Source organism: Callorhinus ursinus, unplaced genomic scaffold (genome assembly GCF_003265705.2).
Source record: "Callorhinus ursinus isolate GAN/ISIS: 27379988/994484 unplaced genomic scaffold, GSC_fseal_2.0 scaffold1, whole genome shotgun sequence".
Lineage (NCBI taxonomy): Eukaryota > Metazoa > Chordata > Mammalia > Carnivora > Otariidae > Callorhinus > Callorhinus ursinus.
The window spans coordinates 1,376,717-1,399,168 of record NW_027397063.1 but is presented as its reverse complement, the minus strand read 5'-3'; the positions used below and the strand labels follow the sequence as shown (position 1 = coordinate 1,399,168).

At 48.2% G+C, this 22,452-nt stretch overlaps 1 protein-coding gene across 5 annotated transcripts in view; it reads left to right on the top strand.

Annotated features, from left to right (window-relative positions):
* Positions 1-22,452, top strand: part of DOP1B (DOP1 leucine zipper like protein B) — a 112,361-nt gene that overhangs the window by 69,177 nt on the left and 20,732 nt on the right. For 4 of the 5 annotated variants that reach the window (XR_003208165.2, XM_073890920.1, XM_025871590.2 and 1 more), the window contains 11 exons: positions 5,412-5,564; positions 6,257-6,357; positions 7,034-7,224; positions 9,965-11,594; positions 12,078-12,189; positions 12,762-12,950; positions 13,090-13,212; positions 14,736-14,870; positions 18,896-18,951; positions 20,375-20,479; positions 20,577-20,643. Coding sequence is in view for 4 of the 5 variants with exons in the window: in XM_073890920.1 (XP_073747021.1) it covers positions 5,412-5,564; positions 6,257-6,357; positions 7,034-7,224; positions 9,965-11,594; positions 12,078-12,189; positions 12,762-12,950; positions 13,090-13,212; positions 14,736-14,870; positions 18,896-18,951; positions 20,375-20,479; positions 20,577-20,643 (2,862 nt within the window). In the remaining variant the exon portion in view is untranslated. Of the gene's footprint in view, positions 1-5,411; positions 5,565-6,256; positions 6,358-7,033; positions 7,225-9,964; positions 11,595-12,077; positions 12,190-12,761; positions 12,951-13,089; positions 13,213-13,489; positions 13,533-13,873; positions 14,504-14,735; positions 14,871-18,895; positions 18,952-20,374; positions 20,480-20,576; positions 20,644-22,452 lie in introns of those variants that run through there. The other variant, XM_073890927.1, reaches the window with a different exon arrangement.

Genomic DNA, 22,452 nt, shown 5'->3' with positions numbered 1-22,452 from the left:
TATCAGTTGAAAGAAAGGAGATATGCATTTATGCTGTCTTTTTAGAGCTACCTGGTTACCTTTACTGGTGCTTTTTGTATGGATTTGATTAACTATCTGGGGTCAGTTGTTTTCACCTCAAAGAAGTTTCTTTAGTGTTTCTGTTTTGTTTTGATTTTTTTTTAATTTAAATTCAATTAATTAACCTGTAGTGTATTATGAGTTTCAGAGGTAGAATTTAATGATTCATCAGTTGCATACAATACCCAGTGCTCATTCCATGAAGTGCCCTCCTTAATGCTCATCCCCCATTTACCCGTTCCCCCCACCAGAACTTCCTTCAGTGTTTCTTATAAAATAGGTCTGCTAGCAACAAATTCCCTCAGTGTTTGTTATCTGGAAATGTCTTTATGTCTCCTTTTGTGGAAGATAGTTTTACTAGATATAATGTTCTTGGTTAGGTTTTTTCTTTTCTTTCAAAACTTGGAATATAAGAATAAATTATACTTTAATCAGCCACTGATATGCTTGAATATGCAATATTTAAGTAAAGCAGCACTTTTTTTGAGAGAGAGAACACGTGTGTACGGAGCACGGGGGAGGGGGTGTGGGAAGCAGAGGGAGAGAGAGAGAAACCTAAGCAGGCTCCACACCCAGCACGGAGCCCATCGCGGGGCTTGATCTCACAACCCTGAGATCATGACCTCAGCCAAAATCAAGAGTCAGATGCTTAACTAAGGCACCCAGGCGCCCCAACAGCACTTTTTCAATAATCCGTAACAAATGCTCATGTGAACGTTTGAACTTACATTGGAATTCACCATTTGGAGACGTGATCCCACTGTCTTCTTGCCTCCGGCATTTCTTGTGAAAAGGCAGCTCTTCTTCTTGGGTTTCCCTTCTTAATGAGGAGTGGTTTTTCTCTTGCTGCTTTCAAGATTTTCTCTCTGTCTTTGTTAGCATCTCCTTGTGGTGTGTCCAGTGTAGATCCTGTGGAGTGTATCCTACTTGGAATTCTTCAAGCTTCTTGAATATATAGATTAATGTTCTTTTATCAGTTTGGGGAAGGTTTCCTCCGCTACTTCTGCGCATACTTCTCCTGCTCCTTCCTCTTTCTCCTCCCCCCGCACTCCCTCTGTGGGTGTGCTGCTGCCCTTGACGGTGGCCCACATTTCTCTAAGGCCCTGTGCATTTTTCTTCATTCTTTTTTCTCTCTGTTCTTCAGATTGCATCATTTCTGTCAATCCATTTTCTTCACCAAGTCTTCCTTCTGTCCATTCAGATGAGCCACTGAGCCCCCTGAGGGGTGAAAGTTTCATTTCAGTTATTATTATTTTTTTTTATAGCACTTTCCTTCTGCATTCCTGGCCCTTCACTTGTGGATTCAGTCTGTACATGGGCCCTAGCCTTCCCCCAGCACACCTGTGCTCCTGCCTCCCTCTTCTATGCTGCTACATGCAAGTGTGTTTCTGAATGTTCCAGTGATACCTGTGTGCCTTGTGTTTTACTCAACCTTTTTATTTTTTAAGATTTCATTTATTTATTAGAGCGAGTGAGAGAGAGCACAAGTAGGGGGAGCAGCAGAGGGAGAGGGAGAAACAGGCTCCCCACTGAGCAGGGAGCTGGATGCAGGACTCGATCCCAGGACCCCGAGATCATGACCTGAGCGGAAGGCAGACGCTTAACGACTGAGCCGCTGTTGACATCGTCTGCTTGATGGGAAATTGTCATCATGCCTTCCTTTACTTATTTAAACATGGTTTCCTTTAGTTATTTGAACAGACTTATAATGGCTACTTTGAGGTCTTTGTTGAATAAATCTGACACCCAGTTGCTCTCACAGATACCTTCGTTGCCCACTTTTTCCCCTTGTGTGAGTGTCATATTTTCTTGTTTCTTTGCATGTTTTATTATTTTACAGTTTTTATTGAAGACTGGATATTTTAGATAGCGTGTCATAGCAACTTTACTGTATTCTGACCACCCCCCTAATCTTGATTTGTCCTCATCTGTTGTGCACTGTTGGGTGACTTGCCTAGACTATCTTGGTGGAGTCTGCCTCCCCTGCCATGTGAGTCCTTTGGCGCTGCTCCCCAGAGGGATGTATGGTCACCCTGCAATGGCGGTGACCTTAGCAGCGTCCTCACTGACCGTCTCGTCCCCTGCCCTCTCTGTCGCTGTCACACGCAGCCGTTGGGCTCCCCGAACTGCTGGCTGGCTCACTGCTCTCATGTTTTCAACAAGGCCCAAAGGCACCCGTTACTCCACAGTCTGGTAGTTTTTTGAGGCCAGCCTATGAGTTGTTTTGTTTACCCACAGGGTTCTTCCTAGCTATCTCTTGTCCTGGTTGTTTCTGATAAACGAGCTGGCCTGTGGTTTAACTTGTTGCTGTTGTGGAGCTACCAGGCTCGTGGTAATTACTTACTACAGAATTCCGTTGTTCTTGAGAGCGCTGCCAGGCTTGAACTTCCTCACACTTTCCTTGCAGGAGCCCTCTGTGTCATGGCCTGCCCCTCGCTCTGGGCAGTCTCTGCATCCCGTTGCTCAGGAAGAGCTGGGACTGGGACAGTTAGCTGTCTCTCTTGGAGGGCTAGCCCTGCGGGTTGCCCTCAGGGGCCCTGGCCTCTAGTCATCTGAGCTTCTCGGAGCGTGTAACATACCCCCACAAGCCCGCTAGGGTAAGAACGATGGGAACTCCAGCACCCCTGGCCTGCAGCGTCTGGATACAGCCTCCACCCGGGAGTGAGGACGGGGTGTGAAATGCTGTGGTCTGCTCGTTCCATGGAGATGCAGAGCCTTGGACTGGGACCTGAGGGGAGGGGAGCCCTCCTGGAGTGGATAGTCACGTTCCTTGTCACACCAAGCTGGGCTGAGCAGGGTGCATAGAGTCGCAGTTCCACCGCCCCAGACTCGTTGCTTTTACTGGAATTTAGTAGAATTTCTTGAATAAATGCTCCTTTCTTGCCTGAATGCCCCTAGGATAATTTCCAGAGACTCTAAATGTTTGATTGTTTTATTTTTTTATAATTTTCATCAGTTATGGTAGTTTTTTCTGGGAGAGTTTACAGAGCTCCTCACACAGCCAGACTAACTTGTGTACTCAGACCCCATCTGCGGTGCCAGGTCCTGTTGGAGCCTTATTTGATTGCTGTTCAGCCTGAGGCCCTCATCCCCCGCTCCCTTGCTTTCTTACCAGAGTTGAGTCCGTGTGGATCTCAGGACCAGGAACAGTGTTAATACAGCAGCAGTGACGAGGCACGTCCTTCCTTGCTCCTGCATATAGCTGAGAAGTGTGGGGTCACTGTGTTATAAGGCACAGGGACGAGAACAGAAGAAAGAATTTGGTCTGTGAATCTTTGGAAAGCTATCCATAGAATAAAAGTGACTGCATTAAATACTCTTGTTTTGACGATGTACCCTTAATGATGTTTTCGGAAAGTAGGCTTTTCTGAGTTCTTTCTGAAGCCTTGGTTTTTATTTTGAGTCCGATTTGGTGCGTATCTGAGTCCTTACCACTTGCCAGGCACTGGAGTGCACTTTATAGAGCATCCAGCCGTCCAGAGCGGCAGCAGTGGCTGGTGCCTGCCCATGTCAACATGTGGATGGCAGGCAGCAAAGCCACCTGCACCAACAGCCAGGCCACGCCCCAGTTCTCGGACTCAGGTGTAGGGCTGGTTCCAGATCTCCTAGCCCTTTTCTCATTCCCACGGAACAACCCACATGCCAGCGTCTGCAATGCCCACGATGCAAAGAATAAGGTCCGCTATCCCACGAGTGGCCCTGACCTTTCTAATCAGGTGGTAATGGCAGAATTCATTTCACTGAGAAAGGGTTCAGAACATGGGGACTGAGAAGCTTAACACAGATGAAGGAGCAGGCCTGTGTTTTGTGATCAACACCAACTCCTTAACGCTTCAAAAAACATTGTTTTAAAACTTCCAGAAAGGGGCGCCTGGGTGACTCAGTTGTTAAGCGTCCGCCTTCGGCTCAGGTCATGATCCCAGGGTCCTGGGATCGAGCCCCACATCGGGCTCCTTGCTCGGCGGGAAGCCTGCGTCTCCCTCTCCCACTCTCCCTGCTTGTGTTCCTGCTCTCACTGTGTCTCTCTCTGTCAAATAAATAAATAAAATCTTAAAAAAAATTAAAAAAAAAATTAAACTTCCAGAAAGAGTCTCTTCCACATAAATTTGCCCCCAGGGGCTACAAGTAAGGGGACTACTCTACTTAATCAAAAGTTTTGTATCAGAGGTTTCATTGCAATTCGATAATTGGAAATCACATTCCCTTAGATTAAAAAAGTAATGAAAATAATGGTTAGGGGCTCGAGCCAGTCAATGGTTAATTTGATCTAAGCAGAGAAGATAGTTTTGTCAAATAGAAATAAATGGGCCAAAAGAAGTCATTTGACCTGAGATGTACTTAAAAATATCACAGTCTATGAGGCACAGTCTTTTCCCATGACCTGGAAGAATGCCTTCAGAAATTCCCTCCCGGAAATGGGGCCAGCCTTCCCCTTGAGTCTCACCCAGTTGGGTCAAGCACCCCTCCCGTGCTCCCTGGGACTTCGGGGTGGGGGGGCTGCAGCCAGCTCCAGGCCCCGTTATGTTTAAAGAGCTAAGATCAGGGCTGAGGAGATGGAGGACTTGATCTGGGATGGGATTTGTGTCCTGAAAGTGAGCTGGGCATCTGCTACGGCACTGTGCACAGATATGGGAACAGACAGGTTTGTGGAATTAAAGCTAAAAGCCACGATTCTTCGTCAGTACCGCGTGGTGACCAATGTATGCCAACCCTAGGTGGGAAGGTGCTGTGAGTGTGTCTGCGTCGATATTGGCGACCCGTGCAAATGCACCACAGTTCCTGGAGCCCACGGCTCTGCAGCGCCCCCGGTGCCAGCACACAGTAAGGCTTGGTCAAGTGTGCTTGTCGAAAGGATTTGTCAACCAGTAGGTTCTTGCTTCCAGTTGATTTCCTCTCTGAAAGTAATGTTAATGTCTGGGCAAGAGCTGCAGTGTGCTTAGCTGCAAGTTCAGACTTCCAAGTTTCAGGGAGCACCTGGCTGGCTCATTGGATAGAGCACACGATGCCTGATCCCAGGGTCATGAGTTCAAGCCCCACACTGGCCATAGAGCTTACTTAAAAAATAAAAAGAGTAGTCTTGGGGTGCCTGGCTGACTCAGTAGAGCATGTGACTCCTGATCCCAGGATCATGAGTTTGAGCCCTACGTTGGGTATAGAGACACCTCCAGGTTTAACCTATAACATCGCCTGGTGGGGTTTTGGTTTGGTTTGGGGTTTGGTTTGCTTCATTTTGTTTGTTGGTGGTACTTCTTTGTATATTGAGGATTCAGTTCCTTGGGGCTGGGATTGGACGGGCACAAGGAAGAAGCGTGGGTGCTGCCTGTGTTCACACGGTCTCCCTTCTGCCCCAGAGGGTGGCTCGTGTGCTCTGGAATCAGCTGAACAAGGAGACCCGGGAGCATCACATCACCTGTGTAGAGTTGTTCTACCGGCTGCACTGCCTGGCCCCCACGGCCAACATCTGCGAAGATATCATCTGCCATGCCCTCCTGGACCCTGATAAGGTAAGTCTTTGCAGCCTGTCATCTCTGTCCTGCAAAGATCCCAACTGCCAGGCCACCCATCCCTGTACGTGTCCGGGGTAGACTTACATGTACTCCACCCTTCTGGGGCTCAGTGGACATCCTGATCAATAAGCAGAGGTGTTACAGCATCTCAGGACTGGGAGGCCTTCAGAAGCACTGGCCATCCCCTTCAGAGTTCTAAAAACATGGGTTGTGTCCATATTAAGACCAGGGAAATCTCCCCCAACTCCCATGATGTTTGCGGGACACTGAGTGCTTGCAGGGATCCTAGAGCCTCTGGTGAAGTAGGCAGTCATAGAGAATGCGTCACCCTGGCCACCCTTTGCAGTCAAGTTGTGTCCTTGCTCTCTGAGCCACTTGGGCCTGGCACGTCCAAGGTGTGTGATCTTGTGATCTTTGACCACAGGCCCAGGTGTGACCCTGGACATGGCTAATGTGGAGTCTTGAAAATATGATTTACTGTGTTCAAGTAAGCAAGGAAGAGAGGATGCAGGTCTTCCTTTCCCCCGGCCAGGTGGGACCACCAGGCACACCAAGGGCCCAGCACCACTGCTGATGTTGCTGTCATTCTGCTCAGCTCTTGTTTGTCACTCAAGTCGGGTTTGCTGTGACTGCAAACAGGGTGCTGTGAGGGAAGTAGGCGCCTCACTGCCGTTTATTTCCTAATCCAGGGGACAAGACTGGAAGCTCTGTTTAGGTTCTCCGTCATCTGGCACCTGACGAGAGAGACGCAGGGCAGTCGTGTGACATCTCACAACCGCTCCTTTGACAGGTAAGATGGCCCTTAACGCGCAGGACGCTTCGCCGAGGTTCCTGGGCACTGTGCTGGGCCGGGGAGGGGGATATGTAGAATTGATAGCATCACCCCATTTTCTGGATGCACAGCAAACGATTCCCATGATCCCCTGAGTGACTTTAGGCCAGATTCATGTGAATACGTAGTAGGAATTTTCTTAATTTTGTCCTGGTGGGAGGAAGCCCAGTACATCAGAATCACCTGAGCAGCTTTGAGATCACGCCTTGGCGGGGGACCTTTGTAGGGAAATGGAGGTGATCTGGGTCTTTATCAGGGCAGTGGCTACCCTGAGTGTGGACACTTGTGTGTCATCGACCGTGTGAATGTGAATTTTATTGCGGTATAATCTGTTGCACTTAAAAAAAAAAAATTCCCTTCCTTGTTTCCATGTGTCTGGGGCCAGACACACAGCCTTAGAGAAATGCCAGCTGATTCTGATGCTGGGGGCCCACCCCCACAGTCAATTTAATCAATTTGGGGTGAAGCCTGGGCATCAGGATTTTAAAAGCTCCCCCAGTGATTCTAGGGTTGGAAAATCCCTTGCCTTTGTCTGCTTGGGTCTCCTAAGCCCAGCATGGGTGAAGCTCCCCACGGGCATCGTGGTGCACGGGATCACCGGACGCTGGCTCGATGGTACCCTTCCCACCCACAGATCCCTGTTTGTCGTGCTGGACAGCCTGGCCTGCACGGACGGCGCCATCAGCGCGGCAGCCCAGGGCTGGCTGGTGCGGGCGCTCTCCCTTGGTGATGTGGCGCGCATCCTGGAACCCATGCTCCTTCTCCTGCTCCAGCCCAAAACCCAGAGGACCTCCATTCACTGCCTCAAGCAGGAGAACTCAGCGGGTGAGCACACCTCCCAGGGCGGCCCGGGGGAGCTCTGTGTCCCCAGGGCCTCTGGCCCTGGGAGGGAGCAAGGGGCCGCCTGGACCCCACCTATCGGGACAGTCAAGGCACTTAGCCCCGCCCAGTGGTTTGGCTAGATTCCAGCAGTATGCGGGTACTTTGTAAAGTTGTGAGGACTTTTCAGGTGTAAGCAGACAAACCAGCACTTAGAAATGCTAGGGAGTGGGTTTGTTGTTTTTGCTGAAAAATCAGATTTTTTTTTTTTTATTAAAAAAGGAAATCGTTAGTAACCCATGTTCCAATAAAAATAGCTGATTTTTTATTCTTTTCCTACCGAAAACAATTCAAATGCACCTAAGGTAGGAGGAAAGAGTAACAGACCCTCCATCCCAGTGTCTCCCAGGCCAATGCCTTCACTTAGAAGAGTCGCAGTTCAGTGTCTGGCTAGGCTGGCGCTTCTCTTCAGATCCCTGCTTAGACCGAGGGCTAGTTTAGGTTGCCTCCAGCTGTGAGTGGCCGAGAAGTTGAAATTTCCATGTAATCTGGTCAATTGTACTTATCTAGGAAATAACTTTTCTTTGTGGACCTTCAACAGCAAGGTAAGTGGTTTCTTTCCTGTCTGTCCATTTTTCCTATCACGACCTGAGCGGAAACCAAGAGCCAGAGGCTTAACCGACTGAGCCACCCAGGTGCTCCCAGAGGCATCTTTAGCACAGATTCGTAGAATATAGGTAGGAAGAAGAAAACCGAGGCTGAAATAAACCTGATGAGCGCATTACATGTGGGTGATTAGGACCTAGCACAGTTTGTGAACTACATGACTTCCCACAGTAGGTGTGTTTTATGACTTCCTGCCGTTTTCTCAGTGATGATTTTACAAGCTTTGAGTGAGCTTGTTTAGCCTACTGGGCTGTAAATATTCTGTTTGTACCAGTCTGATCTTACAGGGAGAAGCAGCCTAACACCCCCATAAGCAGCCATTTCTGAGACGCTTCTTCTCTTTACGAGGTTCCCTGACTAAAACTGAAACCTCTGGTTTTCCTTTAGGAAAGAAAGCTGGCTGCCTTCGCAAAGAGAAGGCATTCTATTATTCCGTGTTATAGGGAAGTAAAATCCAAAGAAGTATAAACTAAAGCACCTTCTTCAAAGTTTGGCTGTCATTTAGGGCAGCTAAATTTTTGAGTGTTCCCTTGCGTGAAGAAGAAAGTCCTCACGCCACACATGCCGGTTTTAAAAGTCAGGGCACTTCCTGCTGCTTCCTCTAACCCGTGTTTCCTGCTACCTTCCTAATAAGAGAAAATGTCTTTTCCCTGCCACGTCCTTCGCCTGGAAGCAACTGGAAGAGTTCTGCTTTACCCCCCACCCTATCTCTGTAATATTGTAGATACCTATTTTGAAAATATCACCATGAGCCTTAGGCAGCTCATCTATTTCTAATGTCTTGTTCTTCTTCCTTTCCTAATCTTGCTTGATGCTCACAGAATAGATTTGCTGAGAGCTGCATATGTAAATAGGTTTGGCCATACCGACCAAACACTGCTTTCTGGCTGTTCCTTTTTAAGGAAACCCGAGTATTTTAAAGTGTTGCGTATTTTCTGATTACAGAAGTACTAACATGCTTATTTTAACAATTGGAGTAATAAGGAGGTCAAAACGCACACGGAAGTCCCCTGCAGTGCTCGCTAATAGAGCTAGGTACTGTTGATGGTTGGTGGATAGTCTTCCAGATTTTTTTCAGAGCCGCCTGTTATAGATACTCTCCCCTAAGTGAGCTCATTCGATACAGCTTGATTCTGCAGCTTGATTTTTCTTTTACTTAATACATCCCGCACATTGCTCCATATCAGTATGTATATTAAAAGATACAAGTGTAGGGACGCCTGGGTGGCTCAGTTGGTTAAGCGTCTGCCTTCGGCTCAGGTCGTGATCCCAGGGTCCTGGGATCGAGTCCCGCATTGGGCTCCCTGCGCCTGCTTCTCCCTCTGCCTCTCTCTCTCTCTCTGTCTCTCATGAATAAATAAATAAAATCTTAAAAAATAAAATAAAAGATACGGGTGTATCTTTTAAAAACCCAAACAGTCCTCCATAGCATACATGTGCGGCAAGTTTTCTCAGTCTCTCAATGTTTTGTTCACTTTCCAGCTTGTCTTTACACGTGACAGTTCAGCAGTACCTTACAGCTTTGAAAACCTGCTGACATTCCTGTGGGATACATTTCTTGAAACTCATTTCTTGAAAGGAACAAAATAATACGCCTTTTTTTTTTTTAATCACCCTCCCCGTAAAAGTTGCGATACTTGTATTTTCTATGACAGTGTAACCAAATTATCTGATTCCCTGAACATTTTAAAAGACATATTCACTTTTACTTGCTCTGCCTTTTGTCCATAATACAATGTAGACTCTGGTGTCTTAGTTTTATGGGAGAATTTTATTAATATCAATCTTTCTGGGGCGCCTTTGTGGCTCAGTTTTTAGTGTCTGCCTTCAGGTCATGGTCCCAGGGTCCTGGGATCGAGCCCCGCATCAGGCTCCCTGGCTCAGCGGGAAGCCTGCTTCTCCCTCTCCCACTCCCTTCGCTTGTGTTCCCTCTCTCGCTGTCAAATAAATGAATAAAATCTTTATTAAAAAAATAAATAACATCAATCTTTCTGTCTGGCTTTAAGATAAAGATTCTAGAACTAATGTATCAGAGCTAACCCTTCTGTCCTAAAGTCATTTGTCATTTTATAATTTTCAGAAGACTTGCATCGTTGGTTTAACAGGAAGAAACCCCCCTTCAAAGAGTCATGTGGAGCACCCGAGCGTCAGGAAGGCAGCTCTGAAGAAGGCGTGCCGCTGAGCCAGTTCACCACCGTCGACCGTGAGGCCATTTGGGCCGAGGTGGAGAAGGAACCAGAGAGGTGTTCACCCGGCAGCGAGCTGAGCGAGGACGACCTTCCCTCCTACATGGACCTTCCCGACAGGACGGCCTGCAGCGCCCTGGACAGCAGCGAGCACACGGAGTCTGCAGACACGAGCTCTGCGCACACGGACAGCGAGCGCGCATCTTCCTCTTCCTCCCCTTCCCACGACCCGCAGGAGCTGAGCAATGAGGAGAGCTGCTGTGCGCCCATCCCCGTGGGCAGCAGGGTTTACCCCAAGCGCTCAGCCTTGCTGGCGGCCTTCCAGGCAGAAAGCTTCAAGTCCGGTGCCAAATTAAGCCTGGCACGCGTGGACTCAGACAAGACCCAGGCTTCGGAGTCATTCTCCAGTGACGAGGAGGCCGACTTGGAGCTCCAGGCGCTCAGCACATCCCGGCTGCTGAAGCAGCAGCGAGAGAGGAGAGAGACCCTCGAGGCCTTGTTCAAGCACATTCTGCTCTACCTGCAGCCCTACGACTCCCGGCGAGTTCTTTACGCCTTCTCAGTGTTAGAGGCCGTGCTCAAAACCAACCCCAAGGAGTTTGTCGAGGCAGTGTCCAGGACCAGCATGGACACCAGCTCCACCGCACACCTCAACCTCATCTCCAACCTCCTCGCTCGCCACCAGGAGGCCCTTGTTGGCCAGAGTTTCTATGGAAAACTCCAGACCCAGTCTCCCAGCGTGTGTCCCCACTCTCTGCTGATCGAGCTCCTCACCTACCTGTGCCTCAGTTTCCTGCGCAGCTATTACCCTTGTTACCTGAAGGTCTCCCACCGGGACGTCCTTGGCAACCGGGACGTGCAGGTCAAGAGCGTGGAGGTTTTGATTAGAATAATGCTGCAGCTGGTCTCCGTGGCCAAGTCTGCCGAGGGGAAGAACGTGGGGTTCATTCACAGCTTACTGCAGAGGTGCAAAGTTCAGGAGTTTGTCCTGCTTTCGCTGTCCGCGTCCATGTACACGAGCCAGAAGCGCTATGGACTGGCCACGGCCGAGCGAGGCCGGGCCCCGCAGGAGGAGAGCCTCTTTGAGGAGAGTCTCATCAACCTGGGCCAGGATCAGATCTGGAGTGAGCACCCCCTGCAGATCGAGTTGCTGAAGCTCCTGCAGGTGCTCATTGTCTTGGAACATCACCTGGGCCAGGTCCAAGAGGAGGCCGAAAATCAGCCGGAACTGTCCCGGGAGTGGCGGAGGGCCCTGAACTTCCAGCAGGCCATCAGCGCCATGCAGTACGTGCAGCCCCACCCGCTCACCTCCCAGGGGCTGCTGGTGGCCGCCGTGGTGCGGGGGCTGCAGCCGGCCTACGGCTACGGCATGCACCCGGCCTGGGTGAGCTTGGTCACGCATTCCTTACCGTACTTTGGAAAGTCCCTGGGCTGGACAGTGACCCCTTTCATTGTCCAGATTTGCAAAAATTTGGATGAGCTGGTCAAGCAGTATGAGAGCGAATCTGTGAAGCTCTCTATCAGGTATGGCAAACCGTTTGATACGTTATCACTACTATGAAGCCAGTGTTTGTGACGAATGGCTGATGTGCCCTAGAAGCCAGGTGGAGGATAATTTCAGCCTAATCAGAAGCCAATTTAGCACTGTCAAGAGGGGGTAGCCAGGAACAAAATGCTCACGTCCTTCATTTTTGATTCCACACAGACACCCAGGTTAGCTGAGCGTTGCAGCCACTCGCCGTGACTTTTGCAAAACAGAAATAAAAACATGCATCACCTTCACAGAAATTCTAAAACATCTGAAAACATTTTTTCCAAAGTAACTGAATGAATGTAAAATAGCACAAAAAATGCCCCTCATTATTATAACAAGATTTCATTATGAGGGCCCCAGTTTATTGAAGATAGTGCTAGCTCTCTGGTGTCTGCCTTTATAGGTAGGATTAAAAACCTGACAGCCTCATTCTTAAAAATTCTCAAAACGAGTTTTTCATTTCTTCACTAAAGCATAACCTCCAAGAGGGAAAACATTTCTCCGGATTACCCACTCACTCTTTTGGAAGGTCTGACAACCATTAGTCATTTTTGTCTTTTGGAACAACCCAACCAAAACAAAAAGGTAAGTTTGGGGGTTTTTTTGTTTTTTGTTTTTTCCCTGAGTTCATGGCACATTTCATATATTGTGTTGTCTTCATTGGATTATGACCAGTTCAGATAAGAAAAGTGCACATGTAAGGAATGTAGATATGTATGCAAATGTATGCTTGCAAATAATGCAAGTGCGTATGCACATACGCAGGCACAAATATGCAAAAGTAATGCAAATGTAGTTTTGTTCTGGCCTCCCCAGGGCGCGTTCCCCTTGCCCATTGTTTTATCAGTAACCAAATGGGTAAAATGTTATCTTTTTTGCACATATTTTTTACTTGACTTCATGGTGTTTGTGAAATCTGCAGTCTGAAGCCATTTTAGCTGTCAGTTGCTCTGCCCTATTGGGGATTAAATTTTCGAAAGCGGCTAATGCTTTGGCTGAATGACTAAGTGTTGTGGAGCCTCAGACTCCCAGGTGCCCAGAAAAAAACGCACAGGAAGCATAGGGCCTAGACTCCCACCCCAGCCACGCCCTGGCCTCGTGGGGAGGGAGCCGGTGCCACCCACGCAGCCAAGTTTCACGCTCATTTTCAATTTTAGACCACTGCTGTAAGCGATCCTACCAATTTGAAAAATGCCAAGAATGCCATTCTGGAAGAGTTGCCTCGAATTGTTAACACCATGGCCCTTCTCTGGAATGTTCTGAGAAAGGAGGAGACTCACAAGAGACCCGTCGATCTCCTTGGAGCCACGAAGGGATCCTCTTCCGTTTACTTTAAAACCACCAAAGTGAGAGAACTTCCTCTGTGGTTTTATTATTTCTTTTGTCTTGTATTATCCCACCAAAAATAAGTATGTTCAGGAATATACGTATAGATGATAGCGTCAGTACCACTCTGCCGTCACTCTTCTCTCTGCCACGTTCTAGACCATACGACAAAAGATTTTAGACTTCTTGAACCCCTTGACAGCGCATCTTGGAGTTCAGGTGACAGCCGCCGTGGCAGCAGTGTGGAGCAGAAAGAAGGTTAAGCGTCTCAGTAAGATGAAGGTAGAGTCTAAAAATTAGAGTTATACTTGAACTCACTCTGCCAGAAATACCAGAGTCACATGTGATCAAAGGTGACATTGGAGGCCAGCACGGGAAACTGCTGAAATGGTTTCATTGTTTTAAAAGGGGTGCCTCCCACTAGGCTTGTTTGTGGGGGCGGTGGGCTCACCCCTGGCTTGTTTCCGGTTGTCTGTGTAAAGAATACCTAGGTTAACCTTTTAAATGTAATATCTAATAGCACACATTCAAGAGCGTATATAGCGTGTATGTTCCACAGGATAGAGAAACCACCGTGAACCTACCACCCAGCTCGAGGAACGGTACGTTATCCTCCCTCTGAGAACCCCTGTGGGTCCTTCCCTGGTTGTAGTACCATCTTATAGCTCTTCTTTAAACTATTATTTTAAAGACTTTATTTTTTTTTTAAGAGCAGTCTTAGGTTCACAGCAAAATTGAGGGGGAGATACAGAGATTTCCCAAATGCCCCCTGCCCTACATGTGCATGGCCTCCCCCACAATCAACACCTCCCCCTCAAGTGGTGTGTTTGTTCCAGTCATGAACCTACATTGACACATCAGGTTCCATAGGCTTTTTAATTTATAAAAATAATACCTACAAAAATGTAAAACCAATTTAAATCCTCCATTCCTATTCCCAAAGATAACTTCAGTTCACATCTCATCCGTTCTTTATCCACTGATTGGTCCATCACTAAGTCCTCCAGGGACTTGGTTTATTTCTGCAAAACCAACACTTTGTTCTCTCTTGACCCTCTAGGTTCCTATCTCATACCTCCCTCAGAGGGTCTCTCCCACCCCCTGGACACTATCTCAAGTGCCCAACATAGGCTCCTATTCCCTGAGGAGGCACGAGACGGTGGTGGTCCAGGCCACGTGCTTATTAGCACTGTGGGGTCTTCCCTGGTGGTAAACCTGATCCTTCCAAGTGCATGCAATCACGTTATGCAGACTTCCATCATCAAACATGGACTTCCCACACCAGGGCTTTGCTGCCAAGGCCAACTATCAAGAACCTGGTTTGTCTGGTTTTTCTTTTACTGTCCTCATATTTCAGGGCTGTCTTTCAGTGCCATCCTGCTTCCTTCAAATTGTGTCTGTTTCTAAAATGCTTTCCGAGGGGCACCTGGCTGGCTCGGTCAGTAGACCATCTAACTCTTGATCTCAGAGATGTGAGTTTGAGTCCCACAATGGGTATAGAGATTACTTTTTAAAAAAATGAAATAACATGCTTTCTAAGCTTGAACACACCACTGTCACTGCCCCATCATCACCTGCCCCTGTTATTCCTAATGTATGTCAGATGCTGATTACGTTCCTGTGATTGAATGCTCAGCCTCCTCTTTAACCCCACCAGTAGAGTCCTTTACCCAGTTTTTGTTTAAATATTTACTTTAAAAGGTTAAAGCTCTTTCTCCCTGGGGCAGCTATTATAGAATACTGCATCATTCTTATTTTTGTTTTCTCTCTGTGAGCTTTAAGGGAGCTACTTTTCCACTTGGCAGATTGTCCCGGCAGCAAGCGCATCCCAGCTGACCCTTGTCGACCTGATCTGTGCGCTCAGCACCCTGCAGACGGACACAGTGCTGCACCTAGCAAAGGAGGTGGTGAAGAGGCCACCGCAAATCCGAGGGGACGAGGTTGGAAGCCTGGGGATCTTCCAGATGAACGCGCGGCACCCTCCTATCACCGTGGCTTATAAATTGTGTTTGGGGAAGGGAAGCGGGGGGTCACAGGAGCAACTGGGATTTCCTGGGGTTGGGGAATAGAGCTGTTCTAATGGGCTTGGGGGAGACCCTGTGAGGTGTGCCTAATGGGCTTTGGTGCACCTGTTTGGAGGTGGGAGCCGCTGGAGGTCAGGGCCCATCTTTCATCATTACACCCCGGCTACAGCGCGCCCTGCATGGGAATGGGTTCTTTCCAGTCACCTGCAGCCTAAAAGGTGTCCTGGAGAAGCAAAGCCAGATACTCTTTACAGGTGGCAAGGACCAGCTTTATTTAGTAGCTGCCGTGTTGGGGGAGAGAGCTGATCCCAGTTCTGATTTGTGCAGCAGGGGTACTTGAGCCGGAAAATGGGGGAGTAGGAAAGGGTGAACGAGCAGGGGCTCCAGCAAAGTCAAGGAAGTAGAAAATTCCGAAAAAGCAGGTACGGGGCTTGGTCGTTGTGAGCGGGCCGTCAGGTTTGCTGACTGGTGCTCGGGGCACGCAGGCTCCTATACCCCGGAGCCTGGGAGACGGGGCCCCTGTCTCTTTCAATGGCGCTATTTCACAGGACGGCTCCCAGGGCCTTTAGGAAGACATTTCCTATTGTAGGAGATGCATGTACATCTTAAAGGAAGGATTTATAATTATGCATTTCTTAATAAATGCTCTGAAAAGAGGGGTCAGGAGCCTATCGGGTGTTGACTCAGCAAATGGCAAATTGTTCTGGCAGCCTTGAGCTCTCTTGGGCAGGCATTTTAAGGGGACGGGGGTTATCATCTGAGGGCCCCCGCCTTGAGCTGCTTAGAAACCACGGTAGTGTTTGTTCAGGTTAGTGGGGGACGGAGTCACTTCTGCTGAAAGCCCTGGTCCCCACAGGCCTAGTCAAGAAGAGAGCTCTGACCAGAGTTCAAAGAGAAGAGGAATGTCTTCATCAAAGGGCAAGTTAAAAGTCTGCATGATTTTTATGTAAAAGTGAAAAATACAGGTCAGAAGACAGGACTCCTTCGAGGTATTCTGAGAAGGAAGAGATTCGTCTGGCCGCGGTGGAAGCGGTGCCAGAATGGACCTGTGAAGCTCCTAGACTTGGGCTTCTCCGTATCTGCACAGCTGCCAAGAGAGTCCTTGCTACCTCGAGGCCTTTGCCAGTCACGCTCAGTGCTTTTGAAACAGAGCAGACTTTGTGGTTTAACACTTGTTTAAATAGATTTTATTCTTAAATAATCTCTACACCCAACATGGGGTTTGAACTCACGACCCCGAGATCGAGTCACACGCTCCACCGACTGAGCCAGCCTGGCACCCCAGAGCTTTTTGTGTTCGCTAAAGCAGGGTGCCTCATTGAACGTGTGGGAGCTATTTTGTTCTTAATTTGATAGAAACCAGGGATTTATTTTGACTTTGAAATAATTGCCTTCTATCACATGATTTAAAATTGTCAGGAAAAGGGGCGCCCGGGTGGCTCAGTTGGTTAAGTGGCTGCCATTGGCTCAGGTCATGATCTCAGGGTCCTGGGATCAAGCCCCATGTCGGGCTCCCCGCTCAGCAGGGAGTCTGCTTGTCCCTCTCTGTCTGCCCCTCCTCCGCACTCATGTGCACCACGCGCACGCTCTCTCTCTCAAATAAATAAAATCTTTTAAAAAATAAACACCACACAATACTAACATAATAAAAAAATAAGGGAATACATAAATAAACAAAAATTAAAAAAAATAAAATTGTTAGGAAAAATATAAGACTAATTCCCTAAATGAAAATGGACAAAGTAATTATTTAAAAATAGAGTTTTACTCAAATAGGTATTTGTACACCACTGTTGATAGAATTACTCACAATAGTAAAAAGGTAGAAACAACCCAAATATCCACTGATGGATGACTGGGTAAACAAAATCAGGTCTATCCATGCAATGGAATATCATTGAGCCTTAAAAAGGAAGTTAATTCTGAGATCTGCTGTAACAGTGGGTGAACCTTGAGGACATGCCGAGTGAGGCCAGTCACAGAAGGACAAAAATGTGATTCCACTTCCACGCGGTCTCCGGGGCAGTCCGTTGCGTACGTACATTCTACAGAAGGTAGCCTGGCGGTTGCTAGAGGTAGGAGGAGAGGGGACGGGAGTTCCTGTCTAACGGGGACAGAGTTTGCGTTTGGGAAGATGAAAAAGTTCTGGAGACGGATGGTCATGACGGTTGCACGACAATGTGAATGCTAATGCCACCGAACTGAACACTTAAAAGTGGTTAAAATGGCAAATTTTAGGTATAGTTAAAAGATCTGTTTATTTTGGAGAGAGTGGGAGGGGGATAGGTCACAGAGGGAGAGGGAGAGAGAGAATCCTCAAGCAGACTCTCTCCCGATGCAGGGCTCCATCCCAGGTCCCTGAGATCATGACCTGAGCCGAAATCAAGAGTCGGCTGGATGCTCAACCAGCTGAGCCCCTTTTGTATATTTTACCACAATAAAAAGTTTTATAACAAATAAAAGGAATACAGCTTTGGATATTAAGGTCATCACACTGAGGATGGCAAACAAAAGCTGAACCTTGGAATCAGCAATCTTTTCAGCCACGTCTCACCCTGTAAGTGAGAAAACTGACCAAGAATTTCTTTAGCCATTTTTATAGCTCCGCCTGCCTTAGAGTAGAACTCTTCATTTGGATGCCTCCTCCAAAAGGGCCCCTTGCACACGGCAGCAGGGAGCCTCTCCAGAAATGTCCGTGCCAGGAAGGCCTGTCACGGCTTCCAGTCAGTTGTGCTCGGGGCCCTGGTCCCGTTCCTTCATTTCAAAATCAAAAATCAACTACGTGCTTCAGTGGTAAGGAATCCTAAGGAGTAAAACTGTTTCTGCCCTCAGTCAGCTGTATCCTAGTTAGGAAAAGACGATAGGCCGGCCTAAAAATTAACACCATGCAGCCAGATTATGGAACCGTTGCAGCACAAGGAATCGGATGCCAAATGCACGTGGGTGACATCCGTGGCCTTTGTCGGGCCTCCCTCGAATGCCAGGTAGTCTTGTTGTCTTTCACTCTTATACATAAATATTAAAATAATCAACCTCGAAGAGGGGAGCAGGGATGGAGGGGCCATCAGATCCGCGGGGATTTTGCATTTATAACCCTGAGCAAGTCTCAAGTGTCAGGAGACCCTGCGAGCTGGTGGTCACTTCCTACCAGCGGCGTTATGGCTGCAGGACCAGGGTGGGCTGTCCTCCAGGAGGAGCCTCTGCAACAGCTTCTGAGTACACGGCAGGCGCTCATAGTTTTGTTCCTTCATGTTACTTCAATTCCTACAAATATCTGCAACTCCTGGGCTAAAAACAAAACAAAACACTAGATCTCATCTGGCTCGCTGGTTGTTTGTTTGTTTTATTTAAATTCAGTTAGCGTGGCTGGCTGGTTTTTGGCTGTTCGAATAACAGAATTACGTTTTGTGATTAGTGTAAATAGCTCAACTTCTGTAACCTCTACAGATAACTTTTTATAAGCACGGAGGGGGGAAAAATGTATTTTCAAAACCAGTTTCTTAAGTAGTTGCAGCCACTTGGGATTTAGGGAAGTTGGCCTGAGTTTGAGGAAATTCCTTGAGCTAAGAATTAGAACTTTTTTATCGTCTCTTTCCTGTAGCTAGTTGCACGCACTCATGAGGGTCAACATTGGCCACCACCTTTTTTGTTTAGGAGTTATTATACCAAATTTTCCCTGAATACTTGCTAGTAGCCTGGTGTGGACTCGCCCTGGAAGTCTGCTAAGAAGGTCAGTAATGTTTCGGGACCTCATAGTATAGGTTTGTTTTGTTACACCTGGGGGGATGCGTTCACGTGTGTTATTGTATTTGAAAGACTCTGGCTAAAAACCTTTGCTTTGTGGGGATATAGACTCTTTCATTTTGTGTTGTAATTCTTTTTTTTTTTTTTAGCCTTATTTCCTACCAACTTGGAGTCATTGGTTTCACTTTTATTTTTAGAAAGCGCCCCTTGTGGATATCCCCGTGTTGCAGTTTTGCTATGCTTTCGTCCAAAGGTAACACAACCCTTTCCAAACATGTCTCAATTATAGATGCTATGACAGCAATTCTAAATGTAACCCTGGTCGTACTTGTTGATGCCTGGAGAGCCTTCGTTCAGAAAATATCTTGACGGTGTCTTAGTTTCCTCCTGAGCTGTGAGAATGCCCTGATGATCTTTTCCTTCTGCAGAGATCTAATCTGACTTTATAAAAGCCGGGTGCTGTTGAACACTTCATGTTCAGTGTTAAACGTGTTAAAGACTTCTTTTAGAAAAAGGAGAAATGATTGTTTTGGGTGCTGTCTTCAGTGCTTTCCCGTGGCTTCTGCCTGGGTGTCTCGAGCTTACTGGCGCTTTTCAGGAGCCTCTGCTGCAGGAGGCAGTGAGGCGGATCCCCCATGCGGTTCTCCACGGGTGGAAAGGAAAGCTTCCTGGACTGCTCAGGTCTTGCACGGGCACATTGGGTGCAGCTCACAGCCCCTCCACTGTGTGGGGCCATCTCTGTTGCAGTAACGAGGGGGAAGTGGGGGGTAGAGCCCCCATCTCAAGGAAGCCTCCAGATCCTCACGTGTGTGGCAGGAGTTACACAATCGGGCAGTCTGACAACCAGATCCAAGCTCCTTGGTTAACACAGTTCCGGTTCCATGGTTCTTCCAACTCCCCACACCCTGAGGTTGCAGGAGGCTAGATCGAGAGGGTCAGCATCCCAGGAGTCCCTGGGTCTGGGGTGCAGTTCAGACCAGCTGTTGAGGCTTCACCCCCAAGCATCGTTCAGTTCCTTCTTCCGGGAGTTAAAGAGGACCTGGTCACGTCTTTCCTGGTGATAGCTGCCATGCGTCGTCATGCTAGCAAGTGTCTGTCACAGTGGCCTGAGTGATACGTGAGCTACCAGAGCAGCTGCAGGTTAGGTTTTTACCTTCCTCCTCTTACAGAAGAAGCACTGCCGAGGTCACTCTGGAGGCGGTACGTCAGGCACGAGGACTTGAACCCGGGGCCCTCGGGCTGTGGCTGAGCTGCAGCATGTTGTGCTGCGCAGGCCTCGCTGTGAGAGCTACTGAAGATCAGCCTCCTGGTGGGTGACCTTGTGACCCGAGGGCCGACTCCGTTACCAGCAACACCGGGGAGGCCGGATCCTAGAGCTAGATGGGCCCAAGGGATCAGATAGGCCTCCGGTTCAAGGCCTTTATTTGACAGACAGGAAACCAGGAGCATCTGACCTGTCAGCAGCAGGATTTCTGGTCTCCAGACTCCAGGTTCTTGCCAGAGTACAAAAATCTTGTTTGTGTGTATTTTAATTTAAAAAAGAACAAACAGGTCAGTCAGATACACCATCTTCCCTCTGCTTTCCAACTGCCCAGACCTAAAATGTGCTTGTAAGACGTGTTTTGACTTGTTCACAGTTGGGTGTTTTTTCCTGTTTTTTTTTTTTTTAAAAACAGGCTCCCAGTAACAGCCTTGCAAGAGAACTTTCCTTCGTTGTTGGGCGTGTTAAAGGAATCCGTACAGTTGAATCTAGCTCCCCCCGGATACTTTCTGCTCCTCAGGTGTTGTGACCCAGCATTCATGTTACCCTGTTTTTCTGCTGGAACATCCCTCGTTTCTGCAACATTCTTAGTCTAAAGCTGATTGTCTCTTCAACAGCATGCTGAACGACTTTGTGGCGAGAACTCCCAACCTGGAAAGCAAGAAGGACCAGAAAGACCTGCAGGTCTGTGTGTGAAAAGTTCAGCAGATGTTACCGTTTCCAGGAGTGGTGTCCGCCTTTAGAGGACGTGCCTGTGGATCAGCAACAATAGGCAGAATCGTTGCTTAGATTTGCATGTGTTCTCACAGCTGACTTCCTCTGTTACTGTCTTAAGAGGGCTCCATAGACCCCGGCCAGAGTCTCCTGCCAAAGTTCTTATGTCAGACTTGAGCAATCCGCTATGGGTTGACAGGATGCCCCCACTCCTCACCACACACAGATGCAGCTGGAGCCTCCTCCTCAGCAGCGTTAGGTTAATAACTCTGTCCATGTGAATTTCTTCCCTGGAAAGCTTTCTTTTCCCCCCTGATTAAAGCAGTATATACTCGTAGGAAACCTCAAAAATCCTGAAAAATAAAAGTGAAACTCACCCTAGGAGAAGGGAGATCTTAGAGTAGAAAGCCAACAAATAAATAGAATCAATAGAATGATGGAGTTAGGAAATCACTATTTTGCAGCCATGAGAATCATTGATTCAGGGGCTTTTGGAGCCAAGGCTTCAACTTAAATGGAACGTGTATCAGTTTTACGGCCCTGGCGATATTTCTTCAAATCATTACAATCCCTGGCATTTGTGAACGGTCTGTCCAGTTCCCACTGCTGACCCACTGGAGCACCGTCTAGAGCACAGTCAAGCATAATTGGGAAATTCAGGGGACTCCTTTGGCCTCCACTTGTCGAGATGGAAGCGTCATTAAAGCCCAGACACTGTGCGACTGGCACGTGGACGGCATTTCCAAACTCCCCTCTCGAGGCCCCACTTCGTGGCCCATTGCCTACAGCACACCCCTCCCTTCGGTCCATTCTGGGGTAGCTTTGGCCACGAGTGTTACCGCAGCCGATACGGCTGGTGCACCTTGCCCCTGCTCTTTGTGGCCGCTTCTGTCCCACAGTGCCCAGCCTCCCGACGCCAACTCCTTTTGCCTGCTTCGAGACGGGGCCTGCCCTTCTTCCCCATCACTCTCTGCATGAGAAGTGGGACCTTCTGAGCTCTTGGTCCCGTTTCCTGCTCTTCCCTGCCACAGTCAGCCACACCACACCCCTGCCGGGGCTCAGGGCAAGGTAGTTCCCTCCAGTGCACCTCTACTGGCCACAGGCAGGCGGGCGTGCTCTTGCCTTCCACCTAAGCACAGCTTAGAGTCGAAGTCAGGGTGGTTCGAATCTCAGATGGCTGGGACTTGCAGCCAGGGTCCGCTGGTGAGACTTGGCGATGCTGGCTTGAGAAAGTGGCTCAGCATTTCTCTCCCTATCACAGCCACATGACCTGATTCTCTACTGATCGTACCCCTGGTATGGATCACTTCACCCTCATTGAGTCCATTTCATTCATTTCATTGCGTTTCTTGTTATGTTATTGAAAGATGCAATTCTATCAAGAACCCATGGTCCTCTAGAAGCCGGAAAATGAATCTGCTAGGTGCAGTGTGACTTCCTGTTTCTCTGCGGTGTGCCCACAGGAGCCAGTATGGGAGCCGTTAGTCACGTGTGGCTGTTGGGCACGGGGAATGTGGCCCCTCCGAATTGAATGTGCTGTAGTGTAAAACATGCATCAGATCTCAAAGGCCTAGTGCAAAAAAAAAATGTGAAATCTCATTAATTTTTACATTGATTACATGTTGATCGTATTTTGGATATATGAGGTTAACCGGTATGAACTTGTTTCGTCTGATCTTTTAATATGGTTCCTGGGAAACTTCATATTACCTGTGTGGTTCTAGTTGTGGCCTACATTGTATTTCTGCTGGTTGGTGCTGTTGTGGGCCTTCTAGATTC